At 40.0% G+C, this 18876-nt stretch overlaps 1 protein-coding gene across 7 annotated transcripts in view; it reads right to left on the bottom strand.

Moving 5' to 3' along the window:
* Positions 1 to 2779: 2779 nt before the first annotated feature.
* ATP11B (ATPase phospholipid transporting 11B (putative)) overlaps positions 2780 to 18876 on the bottom strand; it is a 99495-nt gene continuing 83398 nt past the window's right edge. For 3 of the 7 annotated variants that reach the window (XM_060767449.2, XM_060767444.2, XM_060767447.2), the window contains 2 exons: positions 15317 to 15450; positions 8868 to 8971 (listed from right to left, as the gene is read on the bottom strand). In XM_060767449.2, the coding sequence (XP_060623432.2) occupies positions 15348 to 15450 (103 nt within the window). In that variant the 3' untranslated portion in view covers positions 8868 to 8971; positions 15317 to 15347. Of the gene's footprint in view, positions 6444 to 8867; positions 8972 to 10709; positions 15451 to 18876 lie in introns of those variants that run through there. The other 4 variants (XM_060767448.2, XM_060767451.2, XM_060767443.2 and 1 more) reach the window with 2 other exon arrangements.

Below are 18876 nucleotides of genomic sequence, written 5' to 3'. Positions count from 1 at the left end.
GTTTACAATACTTATATTCTGCCCTTCTCACCCCAAAGTGGACTCAGGGCAGATCACAGAACACATATATGGCAAATATTCCGATTATACAATGACAAGACAGACAACAGATAGAGGTATATATAGACTTTTTCTCACCATTTGGCATCTGTTGGAGGCAGGAGCCCCCGGTGGCGCAGTGGGTTAAACCCCTGTGCTGGCAGGACTGAAGACCAACAGGTCACAGGTTCGAATTCCAGGAGAGCCGGATGAACTCCCTCTATCAGCTCCAGCTCCTCATGCGGGAACATGAGGGAAGCCTCCCACAGGGATGATAAAAACATCAAATCATCCGGGCGTCGCCTGGGCAACGTCCTTGCAGACGGCCAAGTCTCTCACACCATAAGCAACTTGCAGTTTCTCAAGTCGCTCCTGACACGACAAAAAAAAAAATCTGTTGGAGGCTGTGCTCGGTTCTGGCCACAGGGAGGTGCTGTCGCTCCATCTCCTTGCCGAACAGCTTTTTTTGTAAACTTTCCTCTGAAATCCCATGCCTAAAATACCTCCCCCACTTAATGCAGTTCTTATTAATCTACTCACATTGCTGTTTTTGATCTGCTAGATGGGCAAAGAGCTGTGCTAAAGGTCTGGAGCTCGCCCTGACCTGGCTTTGAACTGTCAACCTTTTGGTTGACAAGATTTACTGCAACTGTAGCTGATGATTCACCTATTGTGCTAAAGCTGGCCTTGGCTTATGACAGCCAGTCTAAATCTTGCAGCCTATGACAGCTGGAATCCTGTTCTTTAGTCTCAATTGGAGTAGACCCATTCAGTTTGTACATAGGTACATCCCATTTTTTCAATGGGCTTACTTTAGGTAGAACTGACAACAGAATTCACGTTGGCCTCTGAAAAAAATTATTTCCTCAAAAACAGTTCTATGACACTTTTCTGAAAGTTGTCTAAAACTTAAACTTTTCTCATTTGTCATCTGTTTTAAAGATGTAAGCACAAATTCGTGTAGACCATTTCTTGAGCAAGATGTGAAGGTCATAGAATCATAGAATCAAAGAGTTGGAAGAGACCTCATGGGCCATCCAGTCCAACCCCCTGCCAAGAAGCAGGAATATTGCATTCAAATCACCCCTGACAGATGGCCATCCAGCCTCTGTTTAAAAGCTTCTAAAGAAGGAGCCTCCACCACACTCCGGGGCAGTGAGTTCCACTGCTGAATGGCTCTCACAGTCAGGAAGTTCTTCCTTGTGTTCAGATGGAATCTCCTCTCTTGTAGTTTGAAGCCATTGTTCCACGTCCTAATCTCCAAGGAAGCAGAAAACAAGCTTGCTCCCTCCTCCCTGTGGCTTCCTCTCACATATATTTCAGTTTCAGAATATTTCACATACTATGAAATTATAGATCTGGGGTTTATCTCCAAGGCTGAAGCCACACAAACAAAGTAAACTGAAGCAAAGTGCCATTGATGCCTCCGGATGAGTCTTGTGCATTCAGGTATCTGGAACCAGCAATGGCCTCATAGTGACTGTCATCAGAAAAGACATGCTTATACCCATAGAATACCTTTAGATATAACATGTGAGGTATACATTTAGTCATGAAGGCAATGCCCCTGAGGTAGCAATTCAACCCACATGCATCTGAATATAGTTTATCCCTCAATGAGCATAGGATTCCTATTAGATTATTCACACATGATGTCCCCTTAGGAATCTGGTGACAAGGAGGAGGAGGGAAGTTCATTTGGGAAGACCTTTTGCTCAGCAGGGTAATGATACAAGAAGTCCAGCATATCCTAACTTCTTAATATATGTCTGCGAGCACATATGCTCACTCACAGAGGTTTCAATTTGCTTTATTGGTGTCAGATGTGTTCAGTGCTGTGTTTATTTCCATCTGGCTTCATCCACTAGTTATTTTGAGGATCCCAAGGGATGGCTGCATGCTCTTCCTAGAAATGAAACAATGTCAAATAATATTCTGGACCAGTTGCAAGTCATATGTAGTTCTCCTTTGACTTGAGTAGCATCGCCCTCTTTCCTGACAGAAGCTCTGCCCTTACTAATGGTTTTCTGTCCTTCTCCAGGATTGAAGATCAGCCAAGTGAGGCTGATCTTGGAACCATTGCCAGTGGAGGCAAAACCCTTCTCAATTCTCAGTTGATTCATTCTGATGAACAGGGTCCAGATCTGTTGGCATAACAACACCACAAGAAAGAAAGAAAAACAAAAATAAGGGCATCTGACTGGTGAACTTCAGAGTAGGAATATAAATCCTTGCTTGCACACGAGAGCCTTAAAGATGGTCTTTTCTGCTTGTTTTGAGCAAGTATGTGTATGTGTGCAAAGGTGTTTTGCACAAATCTGCATAGCCGAATACCTTGCCATATTTGGCCACATTTATTTTCTGGGTAGAGCTCTACGGCCTTTACCTACCAATATGGCATGATGATTCCACTTTAATTAATATCTGCAGATATTTTCTTTGCTATTCATATTCCAACTGGGAATATCCAGGAACATAACCTTGCATGTGATAGTTGTGCCCCCAGATTGGAGATGGGGATCCAGTCCAGCACTCAGATATTGTTTGTGATTGCTGTTCTAGGATCTGCTCACCTAATAAGGGTGGACTCTGACAGAAGTTACAGTTTTCCAGTTATCTCAAGGGATGTCTTCTACCTCATTGGCGGAACCAAGAAGATACTCCTTGCTTTCAGAAATTGGCCAAAATTTCACACAACACCCACTATTCAGCTGCACAGCAATGAGAAGCCAAGAAGCTGTTAAAAGTCCAAAGTTTTATTCAATAAATATAATTTCCATAAACTTCTGTAGAACAACTTATTGACAAAGCAATACAGTAAGCACACTCTATGAAATTCGGTCATCACAGAGGGTCTAAAAAGGGTGGCAGGGGCAGCCACAGTGCCAGCGGTCAAGACTCCTTGGTGCCAATTATTGCTCTGCTTGAATGTCTAATTCTCCCGAGTTTGAGAATGCGCCTCAGGTGGGGCGCATTCCTTGTTCCTTGCAAGGCTACCATTCGGACTCTTTTATGAAGCTTGAAAGCAGGGATCTGGCCCTTGTTGTTGTTTGGAACAGGCATTTAAGATGGCTTTCTTCACACGGACGAAACAACCAACAGGACTTTAAACTAACCAGGTTTTATAAAGTGTCTTTGGTATAGCAAGAATCACGTCACTTCTATCAGAAACCCAGACTCAAAAATAAAAATACATTTCTCAGGAGTGTGAACATCTTTTATCCCACACATCAAAAATAAAAGACTCCTATGAAACAATGACAAATCATTCTGGAAACAGTGAGTATGAACAATTTTCACTAGTCAGCCCTCCATATTTGTCGGTTTAATGTTTGTGGATTTGATTATTCATGAGTTTATGTTCTCTTTCTAGGAATCTCTAGGTCATAGTGTTGCCTTGCAAGATCTAGCATTTCAGAGATGTTATTTCAAGTTTTAAAAGTATTTTTTGTGTTTTCCTACTTTCAAGGAGTCCTATCCCCCACAAAAGCGGAGGGCCCACTATAATTATATTATTTCTTTATTTATTTATACCCTACTTTATCTCTAATACAGTGAAATTAGCTTAATTGCAGCATAAATGAGACTTGTTTTCCTTGCAGTAAATAAAATTATCTTCAGTAAAACCTATGCCTAGGTAAAGGTGGGACAGCACAAGAACCTTAAGTCTGATCATCCATCTCCAGATCAGGATCATGGGGTGGCTTTGGATTTTTTTTACTCCATCTTTCCAAGTATCGTTGCATTATTTTAGCTTCCACTATCAGCTTATTTTTAATCATCTGTCATGCACATAAAGTGCATTCACTAAAGAAACAACTTAGGAAGCAAAGCAAACATCTTAAAGAGCTGGCTGTCTTTGGGATGTGGCTCATGTTAGTCTAGGCTTGGCCTGTGTTCTAGATCCAATTCCAACCATATACATCTACCAAAAATGGGATATAAAGTTTGGATAAGGTACAGGTCCCTCTATATTTACACTGGCTTTACAGGCTTCATTTTCTCCAAAGAAACCTTGGGAGCTCTTGTTCTCTTTAGAATCCCTTGTACTTAGACCAAATTACAATCCTGAATGACTTTTGAGTGGTAGCCATGTCAATATACTGCAATGTCTCAGAGGTCTGTCTGACACATTGGTTGGCCTACCTGGCTTGGTATTGTTGATATTGTTGATATTGACTAGCAGTATGTCCAGAATTTCATCTGGCAGCCTTTCCCAGATTAGCAAGGGCAGAAGGCTTCTGACATGTTCAGCATGAGCTCCACCATGAAGCTATCACAGATACGACACCAAATCAGATGCCTTTGAGTCAGAAATCTGGGGAGACTGCGGCCCTAATAGCTATGGGTATAATTCTGAATAATGAGAGGGCTGTCCCATGGATTTCAGTGTGATGCCCTGTCTGTATGCATTGAAGTTCAGCTTGCATAACAAAGCGACTGGAGCAAAAGAAATATCAGACGTCAACAATGCTTTCCAGCTCACATGCTCCTCTTCCTCAGTAAGCATCAATTGCTGAAATAATAGTGAGCACTTAACACCAAATTAAGCAACTTCTCAGACAATGCCTAGGTAAGTAATCGGAAGCCACCCATAATGTTGAAAAAAGGTAGACATAGAGAAATGAATGAAAACAACATCAATGGAACAGAAACAAATTTGAAAGAATGACCCCTCTCTGGTACAAGTCCATTTTATGAGGATTGCAGCCTTGAAAGTGGTCAAACCTAAAATGGGGAGAGCAATGAGCCCGTAGGTATGACCTGTCCCTTGTTTTACAGAGCTCCTCCTTGTATATTTGCCCTTTTATTTCCCAGTTACGACCATTGCACATTTTGTAGCAGTAAAGACAATAGATGGAAGCCAGATAACAAATGAAATGAGCACATTTGATCACTGTAATCATCCCAAGAGGTACTGTAAACAGATTCCTTGCGCAATTAGTCTTTGAAAATTACTTTCTTTGGGCATTTTGTTTAATCTGGAGACAGATGAGGTTCCGTTTTCCTCCAAGCAGCTTCAGTCCAAATAATAGTTTTAACTCTTGTCCTGGGGAACAATTTGTGAAACCTGAACAATTCCTATGGCACACTGAAAACAAAGGGACCTTAAGCTTTAAAAAGGGAACTAAAAATTATCCAAAACCAACACATAAAAGAGTGGGATGCATATTACAGACTGTATGCAATGTATGACCATACCACAATAAGAATGAGGCTGCTACAAATTTGGGTAGATGCAGATTGGAATTACAAACAGATCAGACGTGAGTATATCAGAACCAATAAGTCCTGAGACATGAAGATATCACCTAGGAGAATGGTTTTTAACTTTGGTTTTCAACTCCTGCTCACAGAATCCTAAAACCTTGGCCACGATGAATGGGATTTCTTGGAGATAAGAGTCCAAAACATCTGGAGAACACATGATTTATAACAGTGGTTCCAAACCTTTTTGTGACCAGGGACCACTCTCCAACCTTAGTACAGAAAGGGTTACGAATCAGTTTGTCAACTTTTGATTTGGTTTGGTTATTTGGGGTGCTAATTCAGAAAATTGCATTGGATAGACCACATCAGTTCAAGTTTCTGATACAGAGCATATGCCATCCAGTAATCACCATCTACTTGCCCACAGAAAACCATATTTAATCATCTAGAGCTGATGTGGTAATAGTAATCTTTCGTGGGTAGTCAGCCTCTCCCCTCCAAACATCTCCGTTGCCTTGGCACTATAAGAGGGTTTCACGAGACGAGTCGCTCTCGTTGCCATGTGGTTTCGAGGCAACAGTATAGTAATGGTGAGGCTGTGGACCATATTTTCGTTCTTGGAGACCACCGGTGGTCCATGGACCACAGGTTGGGAACCACTGATTTAGAATCATTGACCATATCATTCAACTCATAAACTGTTATACTTGAACAAGGGATTTCATGGTATATATTCAGTTCAGGAAGCACAGTACAAATTGGCTTGATTTATAGAATTCATCCCAAATCTGAAAACAATCCTGCAGGAAAATCATTTGTTCTTCTTTTTTTGGCTTATCTCATATAATTTTACACTGAGTTCCTATGATTTCTTCGCTTTGCCTTCGGCACACTTCTGCCTATGAATTAACTTAACGACAAAACATAACAGGTCACCAAAATACAGAGAGGTTATTCTATGTTTTTAAAAAAATGAAATTATAACAGTATTTGTGGTCTGATGCAAAATGTATTAGCTCTGCTTCCGTTTGACCCAAGTCCTGTTTAACATGCACAAAGAGATGGAACAAATGTAATAAAATCTTCAATTTGCTTGGCTTTTCTTAGACAATTATACCTGGCTTGGACAGATGAATTCTTATACTCCGCCTGTATTTGTTTAAATGCATGCTTCTTCTGTACCCTTACACACACTGAGAAGGGGAGGAAAGAGAGGGGGAACAAACGGGAAGTTTGAAGAAAACGTAGGTCAATTTATCTTCAAATCAGAACTACGAATCTGTGGACAAAAATACTTAAGTTTTACCTCTTCAAGGAGCAACAAAATAAATGTACAATATGGATTTTAATAAATGCTTGGAGTTCGATTTTTTTTAGACAGTTCAATAGCTCTTCTAATAAATTTGCTTGATAACATGAAATGACAAACTGAAATGGCAACGATGGATATGAAGTAGTGACTTATGATGCTTACGGTATGGATCGCTCTGAATAAGGGAAATGAAGGCAATGGAAACATTAAAGATCTGAACACACGACTTGTTTGCCCATTTCAGTGAAATGAATGGGAACTGCACCAGAGTGCTGCAAGCCTGTTTGTGTATGTGCCTTCAAGTCATCTGTTGACTTATGGTGACCACTAGGATTTAAACAAAGTTTGGATGGCCATCTGTCAGAAGTGCTTTGACTGTGCTTTTCCTGCATGGCAAGGGGTTGGACTGGATGGCCCTTGTGGTCTCTTTCCAACTCTAAGATTCTATGAATATCCAGAGGTGTTTTTGTCAGTTCCTTCTTGTTAAATATAGCCTACTTCACCTGGTATTTGTTGATGATCCAGTACTAACCAGGGCTGACTCAGCTTTGCTTCAAAGATTGGACAGGATCTGGTTGTCTTTGGATATTCTGCAAAGACTTGGTGAACTTGCAGGCTTAAACACGTTACAGTCTACAAGTCAACAGTTCAATTCAAGTGATTGCAATATTTGGGGTGGGTTTCCAAGCCCTTTCCCATTTTGAGAGGTAACCACGCACATGGATAAACTGCCCTCAAAACATCACGATGGAAAGGTCTCCTGAGCCAAGTATTCAAGCAAGATAAGGACATTTCATGCCAATAATGTCTGCGGGAACAGTTTCCCAACCGAGTTGTTGTAGGTTTTTTTGGGCTATATGGCCATGTTTGAGAGGCATTTTCTCCTGACGTTTCTCCTGCATCTATGGCAAGCATCCTCAGAGGTTGTGAGGTCTGCTGGAACTAGGAAAAAGGGTTTATATATCTGTGGAATGACCAGGGTGGGACAAAGAACTCTTGTCTGTTGGAGCTAGGTGTGAATGTTTCAACTGACCACCTTGATTAGCATTTGATTGCCTGGCAGTGCCTGGAGCAATCTGCCTGGACAATTTCAACAGAAAGGAGGAAACCATGAAAATCTGGCTACCAGTATTAAAAAACTCTAAAATTAGAACAGCACAACAACAGAGAGGAAACAAACAAGGACATCTAATCACCTCTCAACAAAAGATTGCTCCACCTAGCTCCAACAGACAAGAGTTTTTTGTCCCACCCTGGTCATTCCAGAGATATATAAACCCTTTTTCCTAGTTCCAACAGACCTCACTACCTCTGAGGATGCTTGCCATAGATGCAGGCGAAATGTCAAGAGAAAATGCCTCTAGAACATAGCCATATAGCCTGAAAAAACCTACAACAACCCAGTGATTCCGGCCATGAAAGCCTTCGACAATTTCCCAACCCTTTTGCAAAAAGCAGCCATGCAAATTGAGCTGGGGAGGGAAAACCGAATGGATGATGTCACGTTACGCATCATCTTTTGCTAGCTGTCTAGCATCTCTCATGACATGTTTGGCACCTTGTCTTGACTGAGGACAACTGCATGCATTGCCTGCAGGAAGCTCACAAGTGCTGCCATTACTTTTGCAGCCCCTGCAAAATCTGGGAGACTAAATGATCTTTAATTACCCTCCCCAGGAACATAATATGACTAAATAAATAGCACACTGAGCAAAATCAGAGACAAAAAAGCACCCCCACACACACTGAACAGAATCATGTGTGTCTGGGGAGCAAGGTTACAGGCCAGAGATTTTCACTGCCATTTTCCATGTTCAAAACATTCCAAGGTTAGCTAACAAAGACATGAAAGGGGATATTCAGACCCCAATTTACAGAGAAGATAGAAAACCAAAGGAGTGACAATATATTTGTGTTGATTGAACTGAAGAATAATTCAAGGCTGCTGTTTTTAAAGGATATATCATTTTGAACAAAGGTGATTGTAGGAAACGAATTGCTCAATTGAAACATCATAATTAGATTACAGATTCAATGAAAGGCCTTTCTAGAACAATTTCTTGCAAATGAAGAGCTCCAGCCTTCTAAAAAGACGACCATTTGTCTTTTGGAACAGCTATCCAGTCATTGCTTTGTGATGGCATTCAATGGAAATGTTAACTATTCACCCAAGTGGTCAGCATGTAACTCAGAGGAAACACGATTTTTCAAAATCTTCTCTGGCATTATTGGGGAATTGGTTGAAGGGAAATAGTCACAGAAGATGGGCTAAAATTATTTATAACTTAGGATCAGTTTTTTTCCCCCAAAAGACAATGAGAAAAGTCTCAACATGTAACTGAGTCCAATGAAGACAGCGTTAAGATGCTTCTGTCGTTGGTATAGAAGGGCTCCGAAGTGCTCCATGATCTAAAGTAACAATAAGAAAACAATTTTGCTGACTGGTAACGTGAAATTGGCTTAATTTTTTTTGGAAAAAAAATCTAAAAATGATTTTAAAATGAACTCCCAAAAGGGACTAATCCAGATATCTATTTTCTGATATACTCAATTTAACCATCCTGAGCATTATCCAATGTCCTTTGAGATATCATAAATATGCCCAGATATAGTTGGTTCTCCATAACCATGGATTCTGTTTTTACAAATCCAACTATCTCTTTCAAATATTTTTTTTGAATTCCAAAAAGCAAACTTTGATTTTGTCATTATATGTGAGGGATACTTTTTTACTATGCCATTGCTTATGGACATGAGTATCCATATATTTAGTACCCATGGTGGGTCCTGGAACTAACTCAGAGTGGATACCAAGGGGTCACTATATACAGAAAAATCTCAGATCCTACAAGAGAAACTGGAAACTTCTTAGGTTCTTGTGGGTTTTTTCGGGCTATAGGGCCATGTTCTAGAGGCATTTCTCCTGACGTTTCGCCTGCATCTATGGCAAGCATCCTCAGAGGTAGTGAGGTCTGTTGGAAATAGGACAATGGGTTTATATATCTGTGGAATGGCTGGGGTGGGGCAAAGAGCTCTTCTCTGCTGGAGCTAGTTGTGAATGTTTCAAATGACCACCTTCATTAGCATTTGAAGGCCTGCCTGAGCCTGGGAAAATCTTTTGTTGAGAGGTGTTAAGATGTGCCTGGTTGTTTTTTTTAATACTGGTAGCCAGATTTTGTTTATTTTCATGGTCTCTTCCTTTCTGTTGAAATTGTCCACATGCTTGTGGATTTCAATGGCTTCTCTGTGTAGTCTGACATGGTGGTTGTTGGTGTGGTCCAACACCTCTCAACAAAAGATTTTCCCAGACTCAGGCAGGCCTTCAAATGCTAATGAAGGTGGTCAGTTGAAACATTCACACCTAGCTCTAGCAGAGAAGAGCCCTTTGCCCCACCCCAGCCATTCCACAGATATATAAACCCATAGTCCTATTTCCAACAGACCTCACTACCTCTGAGGATGCTTGCCATAGATGCAGGCAAAACGTCAGGAGAAATGCCTCTAGAACATGGCCCTATAGCCCAAAAAAACCCCACAAGAACCTAGTAATTCCAGCCATGAAAGCCTTCGACAATACATGGAAACTTCTTGCTTGGTTTCATGTACATGTTCAGAAGAGTCAACTGTCAGACTGGTATAATATGGAAGTACTGTTTACATACATGAACAGGGCTTGCTTTCATACAATGGCTGTGATCCAGAAACTCAGTATGTGCAGACATTTTTGTTTCCTCTATGCTGCTTAACAAACCTATAAAGGGCCACCCTCCAATGGATATAGAACATGTTCTTCTCATAGAAGAAAGACTGACGCTCTGTATTCTGGGTTATTTACACACATTGAAAACAATGGATTGTGCCACTGAAGTTTAGAAGAAGGGTGCAAATGAACACAGTTGCTACTCAGGAAAGCAAATATTTGGAACTGGAACAGTTCCAACGTAAGTATCAGCTTATTCATTCCTTCTAAAATCCACAGAGCAAACTGTTATAATGTATATGGTTTAATACTGTGAGAACCAACATGAACACTTGTGTGACAGATGCAATGAAAAATAGCTTGATGGAAGACAGATGAGCAACATAGTTTTGATGATTCAAAAAAAAAAAGCCATGCATTACATTTGCAATCAGTGAAAGCTTGGGATTTCATTTGGAAATTTTATTTTAAGGCACGCAAGCGGATTTCAAGTAACATTTCAATTTTCCCTCTTCTCCAAGCATTTAAACATGATTAGATGAAAAATAAGCACTCCCGTTTAAAATTTCACCAGGCACTGATTTCATATTCCAACTCTCATATCTGACAGAATATCAACGCAGTTAATGTATGAATGGTAACACAATTTCCTTGAACACCCATTTCGAGACATGAAATACATCCAGGATCTGTGATTATAGGGACAAATCAATAGCCTTGGTCAATGCTGGACTTGAACTAAAGTCTTCATGTGACTCAGATCTATACTTCAAATAAGTCTGACTTCACTGGGAATATTTAGATATAGACTATCTAATGTTACATGGATGAAACACAGGGATTCAACCGATGCTACCAGTTATCTCAAGACACAACTGACACAAATGAGGTGGTCTACAAAATGTATTTTATTTAGCAACAGATACAACTTCTATAAAGGGTAGCTTAAAATGGTTAAGCCATTATCATTCTAATCAAATGCAAAATGGGACTTATCTAAGCGTACCTAAGGGGTGTAATCCATAATGGCTTCCTCATTCATGTCTATGGCAGGAATAGACCTTTGTTGTCTCATAAAGATCAACTCTTAAGTGATTTTTCTGAAGGTACTCTGTAGTATCCTGACTGCTTTAGGGATGAAATACTGAAGGCTGATAACTGTACGATATCAGTGCTGTGGCACCTCTACGCAGATCACAACATCTGCCATGTTACGAAATAATTCTAGCTTGTCCATGATGAAGAGCTGAACTACAGTTCCAGACTACCTGGTGCATTTAAGTCATTGTAAACATTTTGTAATTCAGCATGACACATAATTTTAAGTGTTTCGTTTTTTTAAAACAAACTGATTTTGGGCCAAGAACCTTCACCAAGAAACCTTCTTTTTTGTTCAAGTTCATGATCCAATCGAACTGTTTAGCAGAATTTGAAATTAAGGAAAATGCCAAGCTGCATTCCTTTGGGTGACACCAAGTCAACTTCTGTCTATGCATTTGCTTTGAATGAAATCAGGTGATGATGTCTAGACAAGCTCTTCTATTCTGTCAAATATGAGACTTTAATCATACATCATGCTAGTTGTACATGTACCAGAAAGAAATCAGAATCTTTGCTTGAAGTTGAGCATGAAGCAGATTATACCTACCTTTGTAAGAACCATGCAAAAATATTTGTGACCTGCTCTCTTATTAAAACCAAAAAAGGAGAGTATCATTCGAGTTAGCTCTGAAGATTCGACTGCACTCTTGTGAGACCAAAAAGGAGAAGCCATGGCTGGATGTGGTAGGATATACAGCAACCGAGGCCCACCAAGACCAGATTTAGCCTCCACCCCAATGGATCCCCCAAATTCAACATTATTTGTTTGCCTCCAAAGGAGTGAACTGCTGTCATTCTTAAGGGAAAGTGCTGTACTTGGGAATGCTGATGATGTCAAAGCCTGTTCTCTGTTCTGGATGCCAGATGTCTGAAGTACCCTTGCAATGTTACCTGCATTGGAAGTGGAGGGCAGCAAATACTCCTAGTTTTCCAAATGATATAGATGAATGGAGTCCCACCTTTGGCCCTTCAAGTGTTATGGACCTCAGCTCTCAGAATTCCTGAGTATTCAACAAGCTGGCCCAGGCTTCTGAGAGTTGGAGTCCCAAACACCTGGAGGACCAAAGGTTGGACACTACTGGTACAGACCTACTGTGGACACATCTGGCAACACTATTTCCCTTTTCAGTTTCCAGGATCTGCCACAGGCCATCCACTACCACACTACTGAAAAGTTGGTAAAAGCCCTTTAGAACAAGTAGAAAATCCTTGTTTTAAAGGCCTTTCATGATTGGCTACTGAAATTTGCCATATAGTAAAAAGAAATCCTTTGCTATCTATCTATCTATCTATCTATCTATCTATCTATCTATCTATCTATCCATCCATCCATCCATCCATCCATCCATCCATCCATCCATCCATCTATCTATCTATCTATCTATCTATCTATCTATCTATCTATCTATCTATCTCAGCTTTCCACCCATGAAAAGCTTATTAGTGCAATATTCCACTAAGGTCCAGGGATCATGGAAATAGTCTTGCAGATCCACAAAGCACTCCTTCTGAAACTGTGGGTCCCAATCCCAAATGGGGTCCCTTTCGCCAATATTGGGGTCCCCAAAAATTTGGTAACATTAAATGTTTGCTGAATACCACTTACAGACTATTTTATAAACAGACAGGAAACTGTTGCGCAAGATTTACAGTAGATTCTGCAGGAGATGCTTCAGCTATACTTCATAAAAAGGAAAATCAGCCTGATTATTAGTAAGCTTTGCAAATGTTGATGTGCCATCAGCAAATGTTTTGTTTTTATACCTATTTTATAGATCCATATATATGGAGTTACGTCAAACTTTCTTGGGCCATAAGTGGTAATGAGTGGAAAAGTTTAAGAAGCCTTGCCATAAAGCACTACTTCTGCAGTTTCCCTTCCAAGCAGGTAACTTTGCAACAGATACACATTTCACTCAACATAACGACAGGCTCTTTGACATCAGAGGGGGGGAAAACAAGGGGTAAAAATCTGCTTAAGCAGATTTACAGTTGGTGGAATATCATCAGACCAATCAAAATATCTTCCCATTTTTAGAATATCTTGTAAAATGTTTTATTTTATACATCATGCCTGCTTTCTACACAAAGCAAAATTTATTATTACTTTTAAAAAATCAAGTCTTGTAACAGTTCCCTTTTTATGGAATTTAACAAAAACTTGAGAGGCAGCCAAACACTTGATTAACAAAAGTGTGTTTTAAAAAAACCAACCTGATAAAGGAAACATGGGGGAGGAAATTAGCACAAGAAAGAACAATCAATTGATTAGAAAACAAGACCAGAACAAGGAATCAGACACTTTTAAAGACAAGATCATTTGAAAGAATCACAACTTTTAGCTTGATGGTGGTCACTAGTCATGCTTCAGCCAAAAACAGACCTTGAGAATGAAACCCTACTGCCTTGGATTACATCCCAAAATACAAGGCATGGATATTGCACCTGTCCTCCTACCTAAACATCTCCTTAGGTCCCGTCTACACTGTTATGTAATGCAGTTTGAAACTGCGTTATATTGTCAGTGTGGACTCAGATAATGCAGTTCAGTGTGCTTAAATGCACTGTACATGGGGCCAAAGTGCTAAACTCCTAGTTCTTTGAAGAAAGCACTGTTGTCCTCTCCAGCTATGGTCTTGTTTGCAAAAAGTGCTTGAAAAAGTCCCTTGAAAAATTATTTTAGCGATTTCTTAACAAGTGGAGAAAGCAGTTTCCTGGTTTGGTTTGAAGCAACAAGCAGGCCGTGATAACATTCTTCAGAATGCAAAAGCTGATTTTCTAACTCCCCTCCCACATCTCTTTTTAAAACATGGCATGCCACATGTTACTTGACAGCATAGCTAATACTAAAAAAAAAAAATCATAGTTGTAATAGTAGAATATTGACGTTCGGAGAACCAAGGATTCCTCTGTTCTACAGACTATGGCACTGCTAGATATAAACATATCACTTAGGGGTATATATTGTATTAACACACCCCTCTTGTACATCTCAGGTTTTGCATAATCATAACTATATCAGGTACCTACTATTTATGAATCATATAGCGTATTTCTGAATGGCATACAATGCTAATATGAGTAAGGAAAGTCTGGATTCTAAGTCTGGGATGTTTCAAGGCTTCTTCTGAGAGTGTTTGTGTGGGTTTCTTCTTTGCCAATCAAGTATTAAAAAGTTCTATTCCACAACATTTTAAAAATATTTATTTTCACACTGCCAAAGGACAATGTAAGCTTCCCAAAAGTAAACGTCTCTAGCAGGAGTATATATCAGGGGTGAAAATACAACCTTGCAGCATTGGAACCAGAAATTGCAGCATGACTAGTGAACAGACATACATTGAACAAACGAGGAACAAGCCTTTTGATTTCACAGATTTCTCATTTGTGAAGGCAAAGCAGCTAAATCAGGAATATAAGACAGGACAGAGACTAGATTTTAAGGGACAGGACAAACAAAACCAGAAAGACATTATTGATATACCTAGATCTACATGATACAAGAAAAGAAGCGGACTGAGGTTACGTGGGGCTCTGGCACACACATGAAGCTGTGTGTGAGCAAAAGCTACCCTCTTCATTGGCACCGGTGTGGACCATTGGCTGGCAGCTACAAAGAACAAGGGAGCCTTGGTTCGCGTGCAGAGCGTCATGTGTATGTCAAAGCTGCTATAGGCACATGGCAGCGGCTTTATCAAAAACGAATAATAAAAATGCAGCATATTTTTGGAACAAAAGAAAAAATAGCAACATGAAAACACTTCAGTTCTTCCCCTCCGTCAGAAGGAATCTCCCACATAAAAAGCAACATTAACTGCTCTTTTCAGGTCCAAAACAGTGCCTATGAGGAGCGTTTTCCTGCCTTTTGCTACACATCTATAACTGCCGGTTCATCTTGTTCCAGTTTATAGGAGAACCGTCTGCAGCAAAGGCAATTGAGAGAAATTCCACACCTGTTGACCCGGGCCGGGCTGCAGCGTCCCATTATTCGTTCCAGCATTCTTCTAAGAGATGCGCATGCGGTTTCCCCATTTGAGAAGCAACACACGGAGTCCAAGCAGTTGATACCTGCGCCTGTCTCAGCAAGCTGAGGAGGAAAGGAGGGGACAATAAAGGGTGCAGGAATGAGCAGATCTTTTAAGGCATCGTATACATTCATAAAAAATAACACAACTATAAGGAGCATGAATAAAGAATATCAACTCTGCAGATCATGCAGACTTTTTGCAGAAAATGTAAACACATTATGTTAAGTAATTTGATTTCTTATTGAAAAGATGGAAGTTATAATAGCTATGGCAGTTCTGCAGAACCTGTGTGTCTTACCTTTCATTCAGGCACTGTCTTTTTTCTCAACTTAACGGAACTTCGATTTAGCAACTTAGGGGTCCACCACTCACACTGTAGAATTAATGCATGGATACTATAGTTTTACAAGACCTTTAGTCTTCTCTGCCCAAGATTGCTGATGCCTCACCAAACTGCAAATCTCACGATCCCACAGCATTGATCCATGGCACTTAGTGGTGTCCGACTGCATTAATTCTACACTATAGATCAGGCATGGGCGACTTCAGCCCTCCAGATGTTTTGGACTTCAACTCTGTCTGTTAGGAATTGTGGGAGTTGAAGTCCAAAACATCTGGAGGACTGAAGTTTGCCTATGGCTGGTATAGATGCATCTTCATTCATGAAGTCTCACTATCCCATAGTATCCCACTCAACCTGTGGGATCACTGTTGGGTCTAGAGTAGAGGTTCTCAACCTGTGGGTCCTCAGGTGTTTTGGCCTACAACTCCCAGAAATTTATCAGCTGTTAGGATTTCTGGGAATTGAAGGCCAAAACATCTAGGGACCCACAGGTTGAGAACCACTGGTCTACAGTAATGAATAGAAATTGGATTAGGAAAATAAGGAATATATTTTGCATTGGCTGTTCTTGCCCAACAGGCAGCAAAGCCTACTTTAGTGAGAAATCAAGAGACATCCATTTTCTTGAGTAGTGGCAAAGTAGAACTAAAGCCTACTTTAGTGAGAAATCAAGAGACATCAAGTAGACATCCATTGGAACAGTTCACCATCATGGAAAGTTTGCAATCTGAGAATCAGTTTCTAGGTACATATACATCCAGTTAAAAAAAAAAACAATTGCTATTTTCCTTTTTCCCAGTCCTAGAAAATCTAGGTATGGTGCTCCTGGCACACCACCAACCTATTAAAAGCAGATGTTCCTACAAATCACAACTAATGGCAATTGAAATATACATTCCACTAAGGATGTGTTTGTTGCAAAAACAATCAATAAAAAGTCATAACCATTTTATCTTGCGCAAAGTGGTCATAATAAAATCAAAGTTTAATCAAGCAAAGAGAGCAGGAGAAGGAAAGAATTCTGTTTGGAAATAAAGAATGGACCAAACAACAGGAAGGCACTTCAAACTGAAAGTGAACAAAAGGAATTCAATGTGTCTTAACAGTTAGTATGAAACTGGCTAATAAAAAAGAAAAGTAATGAGAATTGAGCATGGTCTGAGCAATAATTACTTCTGTACTTGACTATTTTAGCTGAAGCCCACTGTCAAAGGTACCATGAACTTGGGTGTAATTCAAATATGTCTCAGAAATTTCACAACATTCCAGACAGACCCAGTCATTGTTTACACTTAGCATGGGTTACTAGCACTTGTCTGCCCATTTTCTACTGGGACCATCACTGGTAGTGGTTGATTCAATTGTGGCAATCTCTTATTCACCCAGACTTAGAGCTGGGTAATTTAGCTCTTTTCTTGGGTTTTATGGAAGAATCAATATGAAATAATGTATGGTCTTCAGAGGCAAATAATCTCTAACCTCTGAGAAGCAGATGAGCAATGTCTTCCAAGAAGCATATTTTGTGGGGATTTGGAGGTGGACGTGACTCTTCTTAGTATTGGAAGGATAAGGTAACGTAATTGATAGTATGGTTTTTCACATCTTGGCTACAAGTCTTGATCTCATAACTCCAAATGTACATTGGATATTTTGGCTCCTTCTGCATCCAAATTGGTAATAATTATAGGCCAAGCTTTGATTCAAATTAGTTCATTATTTTGACAGCATACAATGTATGTCCCATGAAAATTAATACAGCTAATAAGAGACTACGTCTTATTGGGGAAGACAGGAGCCTTCGATGGATTAAACCTTGTGACAGTAGGACTGAAGACTGACAGGTCACAGGTTCGAATCCAGGGAGACAGCTGATGAGCTGCCTGTCAGTTCTGGCTCCCCATGCGGGGACATGAAAGAAGCCTCCCACACCGATGGTAAAACATCAAAAATCCGGGCGTCCCCTGGGCAACGTCCTTGCAGACGGCCAATTCTCTCACACCAGAAGCAACTTGAAGTTTCTCAAGTTCCTGACACACACCCAAAAATTGGGGGAACTGCAACCAGTGTTAGAATAGAAGCTGTAATGTCGCAATCAAGACATACCACTATTATTGGCATGGGCACCTCTGCCTTTCCTGATGTTTTGGGGTTGTTTCTCCCACAACCTTTCATCATTGGCCATGTTGACTATAGTTGATAGGATTTTCAGAGGAAATTCATTGGGTCACATTTTTCAACTCTTGCACTTTTGGGATGTACCAAAATCCACCAGAACATTTAGGTACAGATTAAGTGGCAGAATGAGTATGGCACAAGTGCAGGTGAGTATGGCACAAGTATGGCATTTCTTTCTTATCTTTAATTATTTGGAAAAAAATTGCCCATTTCCCTATTTTCACACATTGATCTTTCACCTTTTGTTCAGCATTATTGTTCCAGATATTGAACAATAATTCTGAACACCATTATTGTTCCAGATATATATTTATGGGTCTGCACTATAATTGGATACTGCGGTGGACAAATTCCATCTTCACACAGAATCTGCCAGGGCAGAATTCCACAATGGATGACAAAAAAGAACTACATGGCCGAATTCCACAACAGAATGACAAAAAAGAACTGCAGGGCCAAATTCCAAAATGGAATGACAAAAAAGAACTGCAGGGCCAAATTCCACAATGGAATGACAAAAAAGAACTGCATTTTCCTTTAAAAAGCAGGTACAAGGAGAGTGCACTTTTGTTGTAAGGTACAATATTCTGCTTCTGAACAGTTGTCTTATTGTGAAAAGGAAACATGGTCTTTTTTTTTTGCCTGTGGTGCAATAGTGATTACGTGGTTACAAGGGCTACAAATCTAGTGGTTCCCCTAGCATTTCTCCCACTCTTGTCCATACCTCTCAAGGATATGAGTGTTCTTTCTAAAATAAAAGCACCAACTCTCATTAGAAAAACATATTTTAAAGTCAACACCACAAGTAGCATACACATCTCTAAAGAATGCACACGTATGTTACATGTATAATCATTCTTATGTATATATACATACATATGTGTATTTATGTGTGTGTGTTTATATGTATGTATATATATGTATGTATGTATGTGTATATATACACATAAACACACACAGATACACA

This window comes from Anolis sagrei, chromosome 3, assembly GCF_037176765.1.
Source record: "Anolis sagrei isolate rAnoSag1 chromosome 3, rAnoSag1.mat, whole genome shotgun sequence".
Lineage (NCBI taxonomy): Eukaryota > Metazoa > Chordata > Lepidosauria > Squamata > Dactyloidae > Anolis > Anolis sagrei.
Note: the sequence above shows the minus strand (reverse complement) of the source record. Positions and strands in the feature narration are given on the sequence as shown.